Source organism: Schistocerca americana, chromosome 6 (assembly GCF_021461395.2).
Source record: "Schistocerca americana isolate TAMUIC-IGC-003095 chromosome 6, iqSchAmer2.1, whole genome shotgun sequence".
In the NCBI taxonomy this organism is placed as follows: Eukaryota; Metazoa; Arthropoda; class Insecta; order Orthoptera; family Acrididae; genus Schistocerca; species Schistocerca americana.
The window spans coordinates 192256199-192278431 of NC_060124.1; the positions used below are offsets into that span (position 1 = coordinate 192256199).

General features: G+C 40.2%; 1 protein-coding gene across 1 annotated transcript in view; it reads right to left on the reverse strand.

Moving 5' to 3' along the window:
* Positions 1 to 16302: 16302 nt before the first annotated feature.
* Positions 16303 to 22233, reverse strand: part of LOC124619775 (luciferin 4-monooxygenase-like) — a 55464-nt gene continuing 49533 nt past the window's right edge. The window contains exon 5 of the mRNA XM_047146360.1: positions 16303 to 16617. Coding sequence (XP_047002316.1) covers positions 16478 to 16617 — 140 coding nt within the window. The 3' untranslated portion in view covers positions 16303 to 16477. The remainder of the gene's footprint in view (positions 16618 to 22233) is intronic.

Here is a 22233-nt window from a genome sequence, read left to right on the forward strand (position 1 = left end):
ACTTCAAATTTATTAATCATTTATTCTGCAGGTAATAGAGTACAGCTGTTTCTGAAGTTTTGCATAATGGTCGTACCTACAAAGCATTATGTGAAAAGATAGTTTACGAGAATATATCCACCTACGTTAGGATCAAGCTGTCTAACCACTATTTCTTCTGGATACAAAATCAGGAAGGGACGATTGCCCAACGTACCGAACAAATGGTAACTGCTATCTTGGCATTTAGCTTATTCGCGACCGAAGCAGAATCTGTAAGCAGCCTTTTGTAGCGAATGTAACCTAAAAATCACACACACATTCTGTTCACTGATAAACCAGGTAATTCTGCTGATCTCAACAGTGTTGGTGAAAGTACCGACATCATTCGCTTTAGTGATGTAAAACATGACGTCAGTGATCAAGTTGATTATTAAGCTATTATAACTCATTTTGCTCGTAAACAAGAAGGAAGCGACACTCGATGCGTAACCCTGACATTTACTCTCCAACTACGCAATCCAATGATGGAGGTTTCAGTACCTGGAACATTGGCCAACGCTGGAAGGAGTTGCCGCTGAAAGGATGTAATACATTTAGAGCGATTTCTAAACAGTCTCTTCTGTCTGTGTGCATGGTCATTAACCATGAATCTATGTACGCCTTACTGGACTGAGTGAGTAGTATTTCATTCTTGGATTACGAGTGGTACCATTTATACTGGGATACATCCAAATTCTCTTTGTTGCAACAGTTAGTACTTATCGTAAAGTGAATGTCCAACTGTCGCCGTCGGTCGGCCAGGTATGCAGTAAGGTAAAAGTTAAAGATTTGTCACGGCTAGCAAATTTTGTCGTTGCAGAATGTTTGTTCAGTAGTGTCTTTCTAGATAGTGGTTATTGTCATTACTAACTTGATGCTCTTTATGCTTGAAAGAAGTTGCTTCAGTTGTTTCAAACAACTATCAAATGTCCTTTCCATAAGAACACTTCCAGTCTCGCAAAATTTTTTCTCCGCTTCTTCACAACTATTCAGGAAGAGGCCCATCGTCTGTTTTCAAAAAACCTTCAGTCAGTTTCAAAACATATTCTTCTAGCTCAATTTCCGAACTAATGCTAGGTTTCTGGGTGGTATCTTCATTTTTTGCTTAACACAATTCGGTCTTTGAGTTCTCACAATTTGGAGTACTTACGACGAAATACAAACATGTATCTATCACACGGTAAAGTTCCTCTTTAAAAATTTGAAATACAAGCAATGAATTTTCTTCGTGAATTCATTTTGCTGCAGTGATGCGTTCATCTTTTAATGTGCACGTTCGTTTCGTCAGGCGGATCAGAATGTCACAAGCTCTACCGTCTGAAATTTTTAAACGGTATCAGCAATTAATGCACTTGGAATTCATGGACAATCAGTTCGTATACTCATCAATTTTCTGTTACCTCTGTAGCGATGACCAACTTTGAGAACATACGGTTTTCCTTTCGTTCTTTTAATTATTTCCGTTACTCAAAACGCATGGAACTGAAATGGCTTAGGATTGTGAAAGTATAAGAAAATGAAGGGTGACACCAACTGCACCAACTTCACTGCATGACATGCGGTCACAACGCATTCGTTTCGGGTGAACAATGGCGTAAATTAACAATGGAGGAGGCTCTGGTCGGACACCCACGGTGATAAACTGGTCGGTTGGAAGCCCAAGGATACGTTCAGAATCTAAAAGAGGATCGGAAACATCTTGATTAGAGAGCTCAGGTAGTCGACCGATGTGGGAAGGTAGCAGTCGAGGCAGATAAGTGAGTTTAGGGCAGGGTTGGATAGCGCAATGTGCAACCATGTAAGTGGCGACTGGCCATAAAATTACAGCGAATTTCGTAGATGGTGGGTATTACAAGCATAGCGGTGGAATGTAGTCACGTGCCCATCATTGTGAACCATAAAATCCCAGTAGCTGTCAAACTCACAACAGAAAAGAACCGTTATTTTCTCAAATCAGCATCCTTCGACATACCGACACACAGCAGGGGACTGGACATAATATGTTGTCTAGACCCAGCACGAATAGCCGAAGTACTAGCAGCCTGACAGGCATCATCCCAAAGAGTCCTTCCACACAAAGATAATTTTCAGATAAAAGAACCTTTGTAGCAACGATCACAATAAAGTCATAAGTAATATTTGTAAAAGAGAAAGTATAGTTAAGACCACTCAAACCACGAGCATCGACTATCAGAACCATTTACATTTTTTTTTTTTGTTAATGTCATTTGTACATCACAATGTAGTATCTGTTTAATATGCCTTCCACGACAAAAATGTAAACTGTGATAAAAACCAATGAATTATACTAAAAACAATAGTGCCAATAATGTATATAATATATATAATTTCTGAGTACAATATACAATTCAGTGCATCACATATACCAGAAGATGCAGTGCCACGACGAAATGATTATGGTTTGGATAATCAGTTATTGCTGAGAAGCTACATCATTGTGGATGTCAGCAAAAAATAACGAGGTTTAAACAGTACAAGATACGCAGTGGTAATACTCAACAGCTTTAATAAAGTGTACCTTAACGATACTAAGCAAAAAATCAGTCAATGAAAGGTCTGTTTCATGTCCATACGTCTGGCTAAAATAATGTAGCACACAACATCTAACTTACGGTCAGGAGAGATCAATATACAATGTCAAATTATGTTAGATCAATACTGAACACTGTACACATAGCAAATGAGCTTACAATAGTTATATAAAAATAAGGTAGAATCAGGGTCATGCCATTAACATTCTGCAGAATAGACGTTAAGTCCCATAGTGCTCAGAGCCATTTGAACCATTCTGCAGAATGGGACGAAGCGTGTGACGAACAACTGGATAACTTAAGTAGTTTCCTGAAACATATATTAGCCGCCTGAAGAACACATCTGAATAAATTTTGACTCGCTTACAATTAAGACGCGCAAGAATACTTACATTCGATATTAGTGATGCTAGAAGATATCAGTTGAGATTAAAAATTTGCACCGGCGTTTCTGTACAAGTTTTTGAGGTTCTGTATCCACGAGCTAAACTGGGTCCACGTGGAGCTCTTGCGGCGCTGTTTGTGATCACGGAGAAACCTCACACGGGTCTGGCATCTACTTCCGCTTGCGAATGTGCCCCCCCCTCCCCCCTTTCCAAACGCTGACACGCCCATTAATTCTCTTATTATGTGTGACTGAAGGCCTGCTCCGGCGCCATAGAGATTTATTAAGCTCGGGGTTTCAGCAAAGACCGGGGAGCAATCAGGCGGGCCCTGAATCAGTACGTGGCTGTGAGTGATTCATGGCGCCACCCGGAAGCTGGCTCTCCACGGCGCAACGTTACGCATAGTCACTACCTACTGGCATAGCGCCCTGGAGGTCTTCAGAATACTTTACGCATTTAACCTTCAATTTACAAAATGTTTTGACTAGCATAAAAATGAAACACATTACATTCTCCTAGGGAACAGTAATAAATAAAGCTGTCCAATGTATTACGTATTTGTAAGTGTACATTGCGTTACGGGGTGTTAAATATTCGTGCAACTGGATCGGAAGCACAAAATCATACGTAGTAATTTTATTGGTAAGTTTGAGAAAATAACGGGAAGCCGGCCGGTGTGGCCGAGCGGTTCTAGGCGCTTCCGTCTGGAACCGCGCGACCACTACGGTCGCAGGTTCGAATCCTGCCTCGGGCATGGATGTGTGTGATGTCCTTGAGGTTAGTTAGGTTTAAGTAGTTCTAAGTTCTAGGTGACTGATGACCTTAGATGTTAAGTCCCACACGATTCAGAGCCATTTGAACCATTTGAACCGCTACGGTCGCATGTTCGAATCCTGCCTCGGGCATGGATGTGTGTGATCTCCTTAGGTCAGTTAGGTTTAAGTATTTCTAAGTTCTAGGGGACTGATGACCTTAGATGTTAAGTCCCATAGTGCTCAGAACCATTTGAACCATAACGGGAAAATATCAACGTTAACATCCCTTAGTAAACCGATGCCTTAAGGAGGAACACTTTCTCCAACGGACTGGGGTTCACAACCAACTGCACGTAAATCCACATCTGCAGCTACTTCAAATTTACGACTTAGATGAAATGATTCTTTAAACACAGAGAAACAGTCCACCCTAACTGTTGCATCTGTACTAGACATTTCACCCAGGGGCCCACTTGACACTGTATTTCCCTGACACCACTGCACACCGTAGAAATCTGCATCGGAGTCTCCAAATTCTGAATCTTTTGCATGCTCTTCTGTAGGCTCTTCCCTCCAGCTGTCTCAATACTGTCGTTCTTGCACACCTAAAAGAAATATTCAACAGCGCCAGTATGATACCTCTAGCTATAAAACTGAACCTATGATGTGTGAATAACTTGCCTATTACTATCAAGTCCGTGCATTAATTGGTTGCGCCACAAGGAATTTTTCAGTATTCATTATAAATGTGCATGTCAGTGCAAACAATTTGTATTCTCTCATTGCTTAACATTTGCGAGATACTCTGTGAAACAGCATTACACAGTGTATACTAAGTAAAATGGAATATAACCAGGACACTCTACATACATATACGGCGCGGAATAATACTTTCTGTAAAAATGCTATGAAACGACTCTTGTACTGATGTTATGTTTCAGAGTGTGTAAATGTCACTGATATTTGAAATTACCTTTGTTTATGTCCTCAGGAGAGTTAGGCCATTGGTGACAAATGCTAGCTGAACACAAAACCAGTTCCGAAGACGAGTGCCGCAAAACCATCAGTAAATATTCATACCATTATTCACTTGCTCGCTGATTCTTTAGGCCTACGAACATTTCGTTGTTGTTGTTGTTGTTATGGTCTTCAGTTTAGAGAGTGGTTTGATGCAACTCTCCATGTTACTATATCCTGTGCAAGCTTCTTCATCTCCAAGTGCCTACTGCAACCTACATCCTTCTGTATCTGCTCAGTGTATTCATCTCTTGGTTTCCCTCTACATTTTTGCCCTTCACGCTGCACTCCAATACTAAATTGGTAGTCCCTTTATGCCTCGGAACGTGTCCCACCAAACGATCCCTTCTTCTAGTCACATTCTGTTACAAATTCCTGTTCTCCCGAATTCTATGCAATAACTCCTCATTAGTTACGTGATCAACCCATCTACTCTTCAGCATTCCTTTGTAGCACCACATTTCGAAAGCTTCTATTCTTTTCTGGGATATACTATTTATTGTCCATGTTTCACTTCCATACATGGCTACTCTCATACAAATACTTTCAGAAACGACTTCCTAACACTTATATCTATACTCGATGTTAACAAATTTCTCTTCTTCAGAAACGTTTTCCTTGCAATAGCCTGTCTACATTTTATATCTCCTCTACATCGACCATCATCAGTTATTTTTGTCCCCAAATAGCAAAACTCATCTACTACTTGAAGTGTAACATTTCCTTATCTAATCCCCTCCACAAAACATGACTTCATTCGACTACATTCCGTTATCCTCGTTTTGCTTTTGTTGATGTTCATCTTATATCCTCCTTTCAAGACACTGTCCTTTCCGTTCAACTGCTCTTCCACGTCCTTTGCTGTCTCTGCCAGAATTACAATGTCGTCAGCAAACGTCAAAGTTTTTATTTCTTCTCTATCGATTTTAATTCCTACTCCAAATTTTTCTTTTGTTTCTGAAGTTTTGGCAGAAGAGCCAACACCGTGTTGCTAGAGGAGGCCGAAATGCACGCTTTTAACTCACGCAGATTGGCGTGAGGTCTGGAACAAGATAAAGTAATTATCCTATAAAGAAAAGAACGTAGTTCTTGGAATACTTAACTTTAATCCACAAATGGTGAACATCTCTCGTTACTGTACAAGCTTCAGAATATTAATTATCAAATGCTATGGCGCCTTGCTAGGTCGGAGCAAATGACGTAACTGAAGGCTATGCTAACTATCGTCTCGGCAAATGAGAGCGTAATTGTCGGTGAACCATTGCTATGAACGTCGGCTGTACAACTGGGGCGAGTGCTAGCAAGTCTCTCTAGACCTGCCGTGTGGTGGCGCTCGGTCTGCAATCACTGACAGTGGCGACACGCGGGTCCGACGTATACCAGCGGACCGCGGCCGATTTAAAGGCTACCACCTAGCAAGTGTGGTGTCTGGCGGTGACACCTTTACTGCGTTCTCAATATATAGATTAAGTTACATCGGGAATTGGCTACAACCCTGTCTCACTCCCTTCCCAACCACTGCTTCCCTTTCATACCTTTCGTAACTGCCGTCTGGTTTCTGTACAAATTGAAAATAGCCTTTTGGTCCCTGTATTTGACCCCTGCCACCTTCAGAGTTTGAAAGAGAGTATTCCAGTCAACATTGTCAAAAGCTTTCTCTAAGTCTACAAGTGTTAGAAACGTAGGTTTGCCTTTCCTTAATCTGTCTTCTAAGATAAGTCGTAGCATCAGTATCGCCTCACGGATTCCAACATTTCTACGGAGTCAAAACTGATCTTCCTTGAGGTCAGCTTCTACCAGGTTTTCTATTAGTCTGTTAAGAATTTCTGTTAGTATTTTACAGTCGTGGCCTATTAAAGTGATAGTTCAATATTTTTCACACCAGTCAACACTTGCTTTCTTGGGGATTGGAATTATTATATTTTTTAGAAGTCTGAAGGTATTACTCCTGTATCATACATCTTGCTCACCAGGTGATAGAGTTTAGTCAGGGCTGGTTCTCCCAAGGCTATCAGTAGTTCCAATACAATGACGTCTACTCCCGGGGCCTTGTGTCAACTTAGATCTGTCAGTGCGCTGTCAAACTCATCACGCAGTATCATTTCTCCCATTTCATCTTCATCTACGTCCTCTTTCATCTTCATAAAATTGCCTCAAGTAAATCGCCCTTGTATAGACCCTCTATATACTCCTCCTACCTTTCTGCCATCCCTTCTTTGCTTAGAATTACTTTTCCTACGATCTTAGAAACCAGAAAAGCTAACACCAGGCATTGTCAGAGAACAGCAACTAGTAAAAAATATATTAATACCACTATTGTACTGCAAGCCATACGTGATTTTTGTATCGATGACGTATCTATCAGTTACGGTAAAGAACAAGTTGCTGAAATCTCCTCCTTAATTTTCGTCTTTCATAATCACCAATAAATTTTTTTTGGGTATTCTCACGTTGAGAAATGGGAAGGAGCGAGCCGTTTAAGTTGGTTAAACAGATGGCATGAATACTTCTTTATTTTCTATATCAGCTTTCGACAAACTCTGATGTTCTGTGACATAGGGCGTATAGATAGAATATTTCTTCTATCATGACATGACGTAATTTTGGACAAAAAGTTTTTTGTTTGACTCTTCAAGGAACGGAAATGGAAACATTACCTTATAACATTAGAAGGGATGTGAATGTGCAGTTTCCATTTCCGTTTCTTGTAATGTCAAACAAAAAACATTTTTTCTCAAATATCATATTATGAATCATGATAGGAGATATGTTCCACGTACAAGCACAGAGTTACAAAATAGAAGATGATAGCGAAGTCTGACGAACCCGTTTGTCGAAAATAAAAAAAATATTTATGCGAACTGGGCTATAAGAAGGTTTTAAAATAACAATCTTTTATTAGATTATATGTGGAGGGCTGTCACTCGAGACATGATTGAAGAATAGTTTCACTACTCATCTTAATTATTAGAGGACACTCCGGATACTGTAATTATACTGGGAGTATTGGAATGTTGACTCTGTCATTTCAGTTAGCAATTCGGACATTTTTCTCGCCATTTAGTTCCAGCGCTTCTACAGTTATAGCATAAATGATTTTCGACGAGCGTGCTCTTACCGTTTTGAAAGTCAAAAGTGTTCTTTATCTTTAAGGTATCTGAGCTTTTATGTAAGATCTACCAGTTTACATGAACTGCATGAAAAACATTGTTTTTTTCCCTAGAATAGATTATAAAATGCATTTGACTTTCATGTTCGATTTGTAATTACTCCCATTGCATTGTTCCGAATAACACTACCATTTTGAGAAACAATGTCAAATGTGCGCTAGTTAATTAACACTAACACAACCAACGGTATCTGATATGGGATAAAGTACTACGGGAACAATATTTCTCAGCCGAAAGTAATGTGTTTTAGTGATGACACAGGCCCTTAATTTAGTGGTACACATACGCTTCTGTGTCATTTTCAATTAAGGCTCTTCTGTTCATCTGCTTCAAATGAAATGTAAATAAGAGTTAAAATGTTAACGACGACGCACTAAACGTGATGGATATCTACTACATTAGTTCTCTGCATATGAATCAGTTTTAGCAGTTGCTTCATCAACAGAATAGGGCGGTGAAATTAATTACTTATGACGAAGGTTGAATGAAACCCACCTGCATTATTCAATTTTACAGTAATCGGTTCGCAGAAACAAAATCGTAGACCGGTTCTGTGTCTATCACGCCGGGTACCTGCATGTGTGGTTTCCTTGACGGGCATAGTTTGCTGTTTTACTTGGGCGTCATCAGTTTTGTAATAGGATTTATTGAAATTTGAATCTTACGTTAAGAATATTACGACTGTAGAATAATTGACGGTAATCCGGTCAACTACTCTCTTAGGTTAGCTATTAACTTTGATCAGTTTATTTCGTCGAAGCACTAAAGTCATAAACTCAACTTATCCACCACTGGTCTTAGGGTAGAGTCCTTGATTAGTGATTAAAACATCCTCGGAGCAGAATTCGATACTTGCCACAGTCTAAATTTTGATTAATAATCAGCATTGGCGGCCGAAGCCTTCCGGTGTAAGAAGTCACCCCCGTTCTGCCAACAGACTTGCTAATTAGGGCGGAGGTGCGGACAGAGGGTCAGGACACTCTCTTGTTCCTGGGGTCAGAAACTGCTCCTTAAGGCCTAATAATCAGAAAAACCGTTGCATAAAGACACATAACGTTTATCCACAGGACATGTGGCCCGTAACTGAAAAAGTGTCATGATGATCTCTCCGTTGGCAAAAGATTTCGGATCAGTTCCCCGTTTTCATCTCCGTGAGCGGACCACTACAGGGGAGGTGCTCGTGAGAAAAAGATTGAATAACCAACGAAAGGCTAATATTCTATAAGAAGCTTTAATGTGAAAGGGAATTGCAAAGGCTGAATCTAGATGTAGTTGTGGTCAGTGAAGTTAAATGGAAAGAAGACAAGGATCTCTGGTCATATGAGTATAGGGTAATTTCAACAGCAGCAGAAAATGTTGTAACTGGAGTAGGATTAGTTATGAATAAGAAGGTAAGACAGAGAGTGTCTTAATGTGAACAGTTCAGTAATAGGGTTGTTCTTATCAGAATCGACAACGAACCACCACCGTCAACGATAGTTCAGGTATATATGCCGATTTCGCAAGCTGAAGATGAAGAGATAGAGAAAGGATTTGAGGATATAGCAAGGGTTATGCAGCACGTGAAGGGAGATGAAAATCAAATCTTCATGGGGGACTGGAATGCAATTGTAGGCTTACAGTAGAATATGGGCTTGGGACAAGGAATGAGAGAGGAGAAAGAACAATTGAGTTTTGTAGCAAATTGACTGGAATACTCTCTTTCAAATTCTGAAGATGGCAGGGGTAATATACAGGGAGCGAAAGGCTGTTCACAATTTGCACAGAAACCGGATGGCAGTTATAAGAATCGAGGGGCATGATAGGGAAGCAGCGGTTGGGAAGGGAGTGAGACAATGTTGTAGCCTCTCCCCGATGTTATTCAATCTGTATATTGAGCAAGCAGTAAAGGAAAGAAAAGAAAAATTCGGAGTAGGTATTAAAGCCCATGGAGAAGAAATAAAAATGTTGAGGTTCGTCGATGACATTGTAACTCTGTCAAAGACAGCAAAGAATTTGGAAGAGCAGTTGAACGGAATGGACAGTGTCTTGAAATGAGGATATAAGATGAACATCAACTAAAGCAAAACGAGGATAATGGAATGTAGTCGAATTAAGTCGGGTGATGCTGACGGAATTAGATTAGGAAATGAGACACTTAAAGTAGTAAAGGAGTTTTGCTATTTGGGGAGCAAAATAACTGATGGTCGAAGTAGAGAGGATATAAAATGTAGACTGGCAATGGCAAGGAAAGCGTTTCTGAAGAAGAGAAATTTGTTAACATCGAGTATAGATTTAAGTGTCAGGAAGTCGTTTCTGAAAGTATTTGTAAGGAGTGTAGCCATGTATGGAGGTGAAACATGGACGATAAATAGTTTTGACGAGAAGAGAATAGAAGCTTTCGAAATGTGGTGCTACAGAAGAATGCTGAAGATTAGATGGGTAGATCACATAACTAATTAGGAAGTATTGAATAGGATTGGGGAGAAGAGGAGTTTGTGGCACAACTTGACAAGAAGAAGGGACCGGTTGGTAGGACATGTTCTGAGGCATCAAGAGATCACAAATTTAGCATTGGAGGGCAGCGTGGAGGGTAAAAATCGTAGAGGAAGACCAAGAGATGAATACACTAAGCAGATTCAGAAGGATGTAGGTTGCAGTAAGTACTGGGAGATGAAGAAGCTTGCACAGGGTAGAGTAGCATGGAGAGCTGCATCAAACCAGTCTCAGGACTGAAGACAACAACAACAGCAAATTTCAACTAATAGTAGCTAATACTCTATTCAAGAAATACAAGAAGAGGTGGTACTCTTGGAAAAGACCGGGTTATAGGAGAAGAGTTTGTTTAGATTACATCATGGTCACAAAGAGACTCCGAAATCAGATACTGGTTTGTAAGGCGTACCCATGAGCAGATACAGATAACATTCGCTTAAAGTTCTCTAAGTCTATAGATACTGCAGTAAAGAATAGCTCAGTAGGCAGTAAAGTTAAAGAGGAATGGCCATCTCTAGAATGACCAATCACAGAAGATGAAATAAAACACAGGTACCAGGAAGGTAACTGCTAAGAAACCTTTGGAAACAGAAGAAATACTTCAGTTGATCGATGAAAGAAAGAGTACAAAAACATTCAGGGAAATTCTGGACTACAGAAGTCGCTGTGGAACGAAATAAACAGGAAGTACAGGGAAGTTTAGACGAAATATCAGCATGGAAAGTGTGAAGAAAACGAAATAGAAATGATGGTTTAAAGGGCTGACTCTGCTTAAAGGAAAGTCGAACCACCCTTTGGTGACAAAAACAAGGGTGGTAACATTAACAATACAACGGTACTTACGATCAAATACGGCAGAAGGGATAGATAACGTTCCATCAGAAATTCTTAATCTTTAAAAACGACTATTCATGTTGGTGTGCAGAATGCGTGAGTCCGGCGACACACCGTCTGACTTTCGGGAAAATATCATCCATGCAATTTTGGAGACTAGAAGAACTGACAATTACGAGAATTATTGTACAATCAGTTTAATAGCTCATTCAGCGAAGCTGCTGAAAACAATAATATACAGAAGAATAGAAAAATGGAAAAACAAACTGAGGATCTGTTAGATGACGATCAGTTTGGCTTTACGAAAGGCAGAGACACCAGTGTCGTAATTCTGATGAAGCCGTTGATTATGGAAGACTAAGGAAAATTCAAGGGACATTCATAGGATCTATTCACCTGGAAAAAGCGTTTGGCAATCTAAAATCATGCAAGATGTTCGAAATTATGAGAATAGTTCGGGTGAGCTATAAGGAGTGGAAGGTAATATACGATACAATACAATATAATAAGTACTAAGAAGAAATAATAAGAGTGGACGATCTAGAAAGAAGTGCTCGGATTAAAAAGTGTGTAAAACTGCTATGTAGTCTTTCGTCCTACTGTTCAATATGTACATTGAAACAGCAATGATAGAAATAAAAGAATATTTCAGAAGTGGAATTAAAATTCTAGGTGAAACGATGTCAACAATATGATCCGCTGAGGGCATTGCTATCCTGAGTTAATATGAAGAAGAATTACATGATCAGTTAAATGGAATGAATAATCTAAAAGGCACAGAATATGGACTGAGGGCAAATGGAAGGAATACGAAAGTAATGAGAAGTAGTTGATATGAGAACAGCGTCAGGACTGACGATCATGAATTAGATGAAGTGAATGAGTGCTGCATATTGTAGCACAGACTATAGCTTTTGAAGAATACAGTTTCTGTTCAAACAAATGTTGATTTTCGAAACTTGAAAACCTCCAGTCTTACTAGACACGGTTCCGCTAAGATGGAAGTCTGCTTCTTCATTGAAGCAGATACAGCTAACAAAATATACTTCATTATCATTCAGTGTGACAGTCTGGTTCGCGAAGTCAGCCCTCTGTTATGCTCCTAGTATAGGTAGCTGAATCCTGAATGGGAACGTGTATTGGCTCTATCTCAGTACTTCTGCTAAACTGGAATGCTTCAAATCAGTCTCTGCTGCTATTCCTCGGACGAATTTCTTTAGAGTTTGCTAAAAACTTACAAAATCCGTGGTGGCTTGTTCATGAGTATCTACATTATGCTTGTGGTCAACAGTCACCGTCAGATCAACACGCATGCTGCCAGCCCTTTGAATTTGGCGAAGAGCTTTCGAAGGGTTTTTGCATCGGGTCATTTAGGAACATTACATCGTGTTCTCAAACTACGCCTTGTTGCCGTAGAATCGTGTTATAACTTGTGGTACTCCAGTACTAGAAAAACAAGTGGTTTAGTGGAATACGTGATCTCAATCCCTTTCTTCCGTACGCTAACAACCTTTCACATTTCAACGTTGGAACTGGTCGCTCCATTACTGACACTACTTGTAGCGATTACAGCACCACATCCGAGCAGATTTTCGAACTGTTTAGAATTTTCTGTTTAACATTTTTACAGCTTTCATAACAACATTTGTATGTTGCACTCGCCCATCGATCTTTGTTTTCGAGACACGGTACTTAATTTTGGAATCAGATACTCCTTCGGCGGACACTCTGTACGTTCCCACGAGGAAGTTTCATATTAGCACACACACCGACGCAGAATAAAAATTTGATTCTGGAAACATCTTCCCCAGTTTGTAGCTAAGCCATGTCTACGCACTATCCTTTCTTCTAGGAGTCGTTGCATTACAAGTTTCACAAGAGAGCTGCTGTGAAGTTTGTAAGGTAGGAGATGAGGTACTGGGAGAGATAATGCTGTGAGGACGGATTGTTAGATGTGCCGGGGTAGTTCTGTCGGCAGAGCACTTGCCAGGGGAAGGCAAAGGTCCCGTGTTGCAATGTAGGGTCGGCACACAGCTTCAGTCTGCCAGGAAGTTCCACACAGTATGTTTAGAAAGACTACTATATTCCTACTCCTGCCGCTTCTCTACAGTAAATTGTCGAAATTAGTTTTCTTGAAGTTAGTGAAAGACACAGTAGTTCTTTTCCTGGGATGTCGCACCACCTACATGAAATCGACAAACGTCTTATGGTATACCTGCTGATCAATATGTATCACTTTATCAAAACTAGACGTGATTGTCTCAATGGGTATACCGCGATCGTTCATCAAATAAAATATGGCGTTCCAGTCTTCGATCGCTATTCTTTATTTTTAATTACCGGTTTTGGGCTAGCTGACCATCTTCAGATCATATATTGTAGTTACAGAGTAACTTGTCCGTACGGAACACTCGGTTCGCTGTCATAAGTAAAGTAAATTTCCAACTATCTTACTTTACTTATGACGGCGAACCGAGTGTTCTGTACGGAAAAGATACTCTGTAACAACAATATATGATCTGAAGATGGGCAGCTAGCCCGAAACCGGTAATTAAAAATAAAGAGTAGTGATCGAAGACTGAAACGCCATATTTTATGTATCACTTTCACTGCGTGGGTCTCAGTAAACGTCACAGGATGCAGACGGCTAAAGAATGAGCCATGGTTGAATTTCTAGACAACATGCAATCTCCGCAAGCCACCTAACACTGTTATGGAGGTTCGTTTTGTTCGTCTGTTCCTTTCTTTTATTTGGTCTCTGTATTTTTTCTCTCTTTAGCCATAAAGCATACATGTTTACACAGAATACAAATATGTAGAGAAAAAATACATAAATGCGTATTTACAGAATTGAAAACTCAGGCTGTTTTCTTTCACAACAAGTTTTTAACAAACACAGTGGCAATTAAACGTCTGCTACTGCTATCCTTTCTCCCCTTTGTATTCTGTTCGCTAGTATTTAGTGGGAATAATGTTGGTCGGAGAACCTCTGTTTTACCTCTAATTTCTCTGATTTTGTCGTTGTGATTGTTTCCCGAGAACATTTTGAGAGAAAGTGATGTGCTTCAGGACTCTTCTTGGAAAGTATGCCCTCAATATTTCAACAGTAAACCTCTCCGTGATGCACAACACGTCTCTTGTAAGGTCTGGCACTAGAATGTTTTGACCATTTCGGTAACGCTTTCACGCCAGTTAAACGATACCATGAAGGAATGTGCCACTCTTCGTTTAGTCTTCTTTGCATTTAGTAGTAACTCTATATCCGAGAAAAGTTCGATGTTTGAAAGCCTTCTCCTTAAGATTCTCCTTAACAATATCAATCTGACGTCTGCTTTCCGCACAGTTTCTTTTAAGCCGTCATTCCACTTTGGACCACTCCGGACGATTACTTCTACCTATTCTAAGGTACCGTTTCTAGCGATTTGTCACAACACAGTAACACACTTATTAAAAGGTGGATCCAGTGTTTTTTGTGGTGAGCTAGCTCATAAGGAGTAACTTCCGGTGCTCCGTTTATCAGCGACTATTCTCTCCACAGTAATCGTAAAAAATGCAAGTTTTACTGACTGCTGTGTATGAAGTACAGATTTTCCATTGATTTTCTTTCCATCTATCGTCTGCTAATGGTACGTTTAAGAGCTAAACAAATTGATGACTGCTAACGAGATTCTCAATATCATCTTGTGTACATCATCATATGCTTACATAGTACAGGATTTAAGCATTATGCAGCAAAATTCCAAGCGATTTCGTTGGACTATCCAGGTTTTACCCTACAAAGTCTTACACAGGAAATCTCATGGGGTTCAGATCTGGTGATGAACGCAGCCTACTCTGTCATGACTTGTGTCGTTTTGATCACATTTCACCATGCTGTTCTTGCTTCCTGCAAACAATCGTAGACAGTTCCGTAAACTCCTTCGCCGTCTCATCAACATATTCAGTCTCATATACCTCTCCTTGAAATCAACGCTCTAACACTGTAGTCCGAACAGCAGATCAGAAACACTCGTGTCCAAAAGAACAAAACCCTTTCTGTCCTTATCTAGCTCGCATCTGCCCTCCATGAATCCTTTTCGATAACAGGAATTCGATTTCGAAATGATCTCCTTTATCATGTTACAGAGATGAATCGCACTAATTTCAGCTTAAAAATACAGCTTAATATTGTCTCCTAAATCAAGCTGTATGCTCTTCTCTTTGAAATGTTGTGTTACAGAACAATCATGAAGACTAAAGGTTAGAACCGACATTTACTGTGTTGGTACAGCAACGAAGTCCTCAGAAAAAAGAGTTTTACATCACAATTTCACTAAAAGAAGCCTCACTAGAGTGGATACACCAGAAAACGCCAATGGATATGTAACTGCATAATGGAATGGGTTTGGGACAGTTAATCTGTCACTAGTAAATGAGACCATTTACGTTAAGACGCTTATAACGCCATATTTTTGTAAAATTCTTGTTAACTTTTTTTTGTTCTTTTACTTTTCCCCCCGAGAAAATAATATGCTGTTCAATTTCGATTGAATCCTGAGCAGCCGTTCTCCTTCTAAAGCGTTCTGAAACTGGAACTTGACGTCCTGTAGGTGCACAACGAGTACAATTTCGTTATTTGAATCCTTCCTGTTGCTGCAATTGTAGTGGCCATCAATGTATTGGCGACACACAGAAACACAGCATACATCCAATCTGTCATCCAAGGCGGGCTATACCTTTATACTCACATACTCTCTCACCAATCCATACAGTGTGTTGTTTGCACTGTTGACCACTTGTCACAAACCGTGTGCGACAGCGTCAGATTCATCTTCTAACTGATGACAATAACACTGCCACCTGCACAGAAGATGGCTGTCAACTGCAGAGAAATGAAAAAAGGTGAATCACAAGTAAGCTGCGACAGGTCTTGTGATAGTATACTGCCAGAATCCGTGTTGTCTAAAACACAACATTCTGCTTGGGATGTTCCTTGGCTGATACTCTAATTGTTACGAACAAAATGCCTTACTAATAAATTAATATGCAATTTCTTTTTATGTCCAACGTCTTCAACTCGAATCTGTTCGAATGTATTTTCTTATACGGTTTTGATACATTTCTCATTAACAAAGCTATTTTGAGTTTATTTATGATGTAGCGTTATACCACCATACAAAGAAAGCTGTAAATGAAATAGGTAAATAGGTATGTAGCATAGTAATGTAATTTAGTGTGTAGTGTGCAGTAAACACTAGCAGATGGCAGCTGCTAAGCTTGATGTGTGGCTAGACCTCCTTTGTGATTCTCTCCTGAAGACTGCTTCGCAGCTGACCTCTGCTCACTTTGCCCGTAGGCAGGCGAGGGATGGAATCCACTACGAACACGCCCCCACGTAGCAGCTTCTCCTCGCTGCCACAAGCTTTCTCTGAAATGAAAAACATATCCGAGTCTCTACTTCAATGCGATGGATAATGTGGTTTAGCTTACTCTAGATAGATCGCAGTGCTCTCATACAAAAAGCGTCCCTTCTTGCGTCAGTGATGTAGACCTGTTATATGTTGAGCTAAATAAGCATAAGAGTAGATAGCAGTAGTGAAATCAGTACAACTAAAATTCAAATTAGTAACCCACCCTGAGTGTTTTTTCTTCACTGGTCTGCTGATTGGTCTGATGCATCCCGCCACGAGTCACTCCCTTGTCTCAACCACATTACGTCAGAGTAACACTGACAGCCAGATTATTCAGTTACTTGTAGGATATTCTTCAATCTGTTTTCCTCTACTGTTTTTCCGTATTTTTCCGCTTCAGGTACTATGGAAGATTTTCCTTTACATCTTAACATATTTCTTATAACGACGGTTGTCCAGAAAGTAAGTTACGATTGCTCGAAAATGGAAACCACTGTGAAAATCCGGTAAAACTTTCCACAGATGTGTTGAGCAGTGTCTCTAGTATGCCCATCGATCGTGTAGCGTCGCTCATTTCAGTTTTGAGTGAACAGTGAGGACGTAAAGATGCGTAGGGAATATCGTCTCCCGCCAAGTATGAAGGCCTTGTTACAGATTTCGCCTGTGTCATGCAGCCCACATAACACAACTGTCGAGCAGTTCCTTCTTCATGCCAATTCTCGACCGCACACTGCATGGGCAATGAAGACGCTACTGCAGCGTTAAGAGAAGTGTTTGATCACCCACAATACAGTCCGTAATTGGCTACCCCTGAGTCTCATCTCTACTCACAAGAACCGCTTGCTATGAAGACAAAAATTTTCCACAGACAACGAGCTGCAGACCAGTACAGATAACTGGCCGAAAGCACAGGCGGCTGCTTTCTATGATGAGGATACTGGAAAGTTGATACAACACTACGACAACACTCGATGTTGGAGCGGTGACTATGTATGTAGAGAAGTAGGTGGAAGGTGCACCTAACTGTTGCAAATGAAACGTTTCTGGTTTTCACTGTGGTTTCCATTTCGCGACCGATAGGAACTTACTTTCTGGAGTGGCCCAGCGGTTGTAGGGGCTACAGTCTGGAACCGCGCGATGCTACGGTCGCAACTTTGAATCCTGCTTTGGGAATGGATGTGTGTGATGTTCTTAGATTACTTAGGTTTAAGTAGTTCTAAGTTCTAGGGGACTGATGACCTCAGAAGTTAAGTCCCATAGTGCTCAGAGCCATTTGAACCATTTTTTTTTTTTTACTTTCTGGGCAACCCTAGTATGCTGTTCCTCCTTCTTGTTAATGCTTTCCACATGTTGCTTTCTTCATCAATTCTACGGATAATCCCCCATTTCCTATCAAACCACTTAATTTTTATCATTGATTCCACCATACTGCAAATGATTCGATTCTCTTCTTTCCCGGTTTTCTCACAGTTTGTGATTCACGTTCGTAAAATACTGTGATCCAAAGGTACATTCTCAGAAATTTCTTCTTCAGTTTAAGGCTGACGTTTCATCAGTTTTTAGTAGAGTCGTTTTGATCAGCAATCTTTGCATGTGTACCATCCATCGTATGTTATTTTGCTTCTCAGTTAGCAGATAGCTTTCAGTTCGTCTATTTCGTAGTCTCCAAGTTTGATGTGAATTTTACGGCTAATCTGTTCCTGCTGCTCCTCATTAGTGTCATCTTTCTGCCTTTTGCTTGCAGTGTATAATGAATGTTCAATAGATTATTCGTACTATTCGACAGATCCTGCAATTACTCTTTATTTTCCTGAGCAATGTCATCAGCAAAACATATAGTTCATATCATTTCACCATGAGTTTAACTCCCACTCAACGATCTTTCTTTTATTTCCCTCCTTACTTCTTCGATCTATGCATTGATAGACAGGAACATCCCTGTCTTACACCCTTATCAATCCGAGCACGTCTTGCATCTATTTTCCTGAGAACTTCAGCATTTCGCCCCACATTACATTGTCGAACGTTTTACGTTTTTTATAATTCGACAACTGCTATGAAAGTATTTTTATTTTTCTAAAATCTTGCTTCCAACATGAAGTGCACGATGAGGACTGCCCCTCTGGAGCCTTTATCGTTTCTAAAATCAAACTCATCGCCTAAAAAAATCCTCTATTATCTTTCCCTTCTTCTGCATATTATTTTTGTTAGCAACCTGGATAAAATAACTGTTACCTGATTATGCAGTAGTTTCCGCTCTTATTTGCCCCTGTTACCTGACTAGTGTGTGGTGATATTTTTCCGAAATCCTTATTCTGTACCGTCGACCCACAGACATTAAAACTAAGTTTAATATTCGATTGGTTGTCACTCCTCCCAATAATTTCACATATGTGATTTCATATGTATATAATTTAACACTATACATTCTATCAGCTAATCACAATGGCGACGTATGGTTCGTATTTTGGTTTCTATTTGCTAGAAATCAGAGCCAGGATCCTTCTATAATGAGTGAGGTGTTGAGCCAAGAAAGCCATGTTAGTATCACACATTGCGATTCTTTGGGAGTCAGATTTATCAAAATAATAATAACAATAATAATAAATGGAAATAAAATGAATCAAAATTGTGGGACTATTACGTGAAATGACTGAAGCCTCATTACTGTTATTAATAATATTTATTTATGTTACATTTTTTACCAAACTCATTCTCTGTGTTATTTAGACAATCCTTCATTTTACAGAATGTACTGCTTAACAGTAACATTTTAACTGCCTTTTTAAATACTTTTCCTTCACTAATCTCTTTAATTTTGTTCTGTGGTTGTGGAGAACTGTTTGTGCAATAATTGTCAATGGTTTTTTCTTGAATTCGTTCTTGGCCTTGTTTTTACTGAAGAATGTTCTGATATTTCTATATAATTAATCAGTCCTTCCCACTGCCATTTCTGTTTCTGTGTCCTTACATTTTCTATTTGCATGGTGTAATACGAGGGCTATTCAGAGAGTAAGGTCCAATAGGTCATCAAATTGAAACGACTGAAAACCTGATAAAGCGTAGCACAGATGTGTCGGGCAGGACCCCAGTATTTCTATCCAGCGCGTCACGTCGCTCTTTTCAATCCTGAGCACACTGTGAGAGAACGTAAAGGTGAGTAGGGCAATCCCGTCTCCCGCCAAGTGTGAATGCACGCTGCAACGTTTCGCCTGATTTCATGTATGACATGCATTTCGTTCTTCATGACAGTTCTCTGCAGCACAGTGCAGAGGTAATGAGGATGTCACTGCAGCGTTTTCGATGGGAGGTGTTCGATCATACAACATACAGCCCAGAGTTAGCTCCCTCTGATGTTCGTCTCTTCTCACATGAACCGCTGACTATGAAGCCACATTTTGGCACAGACAACGAACTGCAGACCAGCGTAGAGAAGTGACGGACGGTTATTACAACCCTACGACAAATGTCCAAGTCGGAGCGGCGACTATATAGTGAAGTAGCTGGAAGGTGTAGCAAACCTTTGGAAATGAAACGTTTTCGATTATCACTGAGGTTTCCATTTCGCGACCGATCGGATGTTACTTTACAAATAGTCCTTTTTTGTTAAGTCCAACTTCAGGTGAAGTACGTAAGAGACAATGAGGGCGCAGACAAACATCTTGATATATACCATATATTTCCATAAACTTCTTCTGGATTATACATCATGTTACGCTATAAATGGATCAACCAAGGGATTCAAACAGAGTGTAGTGCTACTACAAAAAGGACCAAACCGTTTGTTCAACATTTTGCGGTATCATATGTTCTACAACGCAAAAGAATTCTATGGAAGGGCACTCCAGTCACAAGAACCTACAAACATGCATGTGTCACGTAGTTTCAGAAACAGTCGGCCATAAAATATTTCCCATTGCGAGCAGTCAGGTGTACTGACTGTGAAGGCTCGAGTCATAGAGCGATGGAGAAGTGCACAGAATTCATATTTTGGTATAAACGTCCAGGAGTGGTTCATGAAATCATGAAATTCTGCCTAAAACAAACTATATTAACTAACAACACCCATCAAGCATGGCAGACAGAGGCGCTGACAGAAAATTTGGGAGATGCAATATGAAAGAAACTGGAGATTTTACAAGGCAGCGCCAAAATCAGCGTTTACAGCGATTTGAGTAGATGGAAGTCCTGTTTCCTGCTTTAGTTAGGCATGGTAACTGCCGAATATTTCGCTGACGTGTATTAAAGACCGTTAGCACACATGAAATAAAACCACTGGCTGCTAATTTGTTCTCGTGTAGGCCGGGCTGTTACTATGATTGAAGGCATTGCAGTGTGCATTACATTTATTCAAACATTCAAGTACATATTACATCAATACTTTGATCTGTTCCTAATAGACTGTTTGTCAGTTTCCTCCACCAATTTTTCTAACGTTGCCTAAAGTTTATAGTTTCTAAAGGAGTTTGCTTTGAGAAAATATGTTACGTTCGTCCATTACTTTTATGTATTTTGCCATACCACGTCAGATCTTCTGCGTACTTTATGTACGGAGACTGATCATCAAAGACAGAGAATGACTCTTTCTCTTAGCATCCGTGATAGTCTCCTATCTGTATTATAAATGTTTGGAAAAAGCTGGTTTTTATGAAAAACGTCAATAGGCGGCTGCACTCCAGTGTCAATAGGTTGGTAGTAATGCTCTAGTTTGTAGACGCTCTTCGCATATTGCATAGAAAACAATAAGGATGACGTGACAGTTGTTGCGTCTCTTGGCTGATGGAGAGGATGCATTTCTACTATCAGTAATGAGTCATGGCTACATCATTATGATCCTGAAGATAAACAAGGCAACACAGTGCGAAAACACCAGGTTCTCCAGTACCAAACTAGGCGAAAGTTGATCCACATGCAACGAATGTGACGGTTGTCACTTTTTTTATCATCATGGAATGTTACGCACTGTCTTCTGTACAGGACAACGGCTTCCGCAAGTAGACAACTAGAATAATAACCACTTGGCTGCTCTTGTACATAATTTATTTGACGACCAGTTTTATAGAATTTAGTCTTAAACAAGGCACGTTCGGTCCCGTCGATTTTGAATTTTAAATGTCATGATGCACCATATGAAACCCGATGCTGTGGCTTCTAGGTTACTACATCTACATCTACATTGATACTCCGCAAGCCACCCAACGGTGTGTGGCGGAGGGTACTTTACGTGCCACTGTCATTACCTCCCTTTCCTGTTCCAGTCGCGTATGGTTCGCGGGAAGAACGACTGTCTGAAAGCCTCCGTGCGCTCTCTAATCTCTCTAATTTTACATTCGTGATCTCCTCGGGCGGTATAAGTAGGGGGAAGCAATATATTCGATACCTCATCCAGAAACGCACCCTCTCGAAACCAGGCGAGCAAGCTACACCGCGATGCAGAGCGCCTCTCTTGCAGAGTCTGCCACTTGAGTTTGTTAAACATCTCCGTAACGCTATCACGGTTACCAAATAACCCTGTGACGAAACGCGCCGCTCTTCTTTGGATCTTTTCTATCTCCCCCGTCAACCCGATCTGGTACGGATCCCACACTGATGAGCAATATTCAAGTATAGGTCGAACGAGTGTTTTGTAAGCC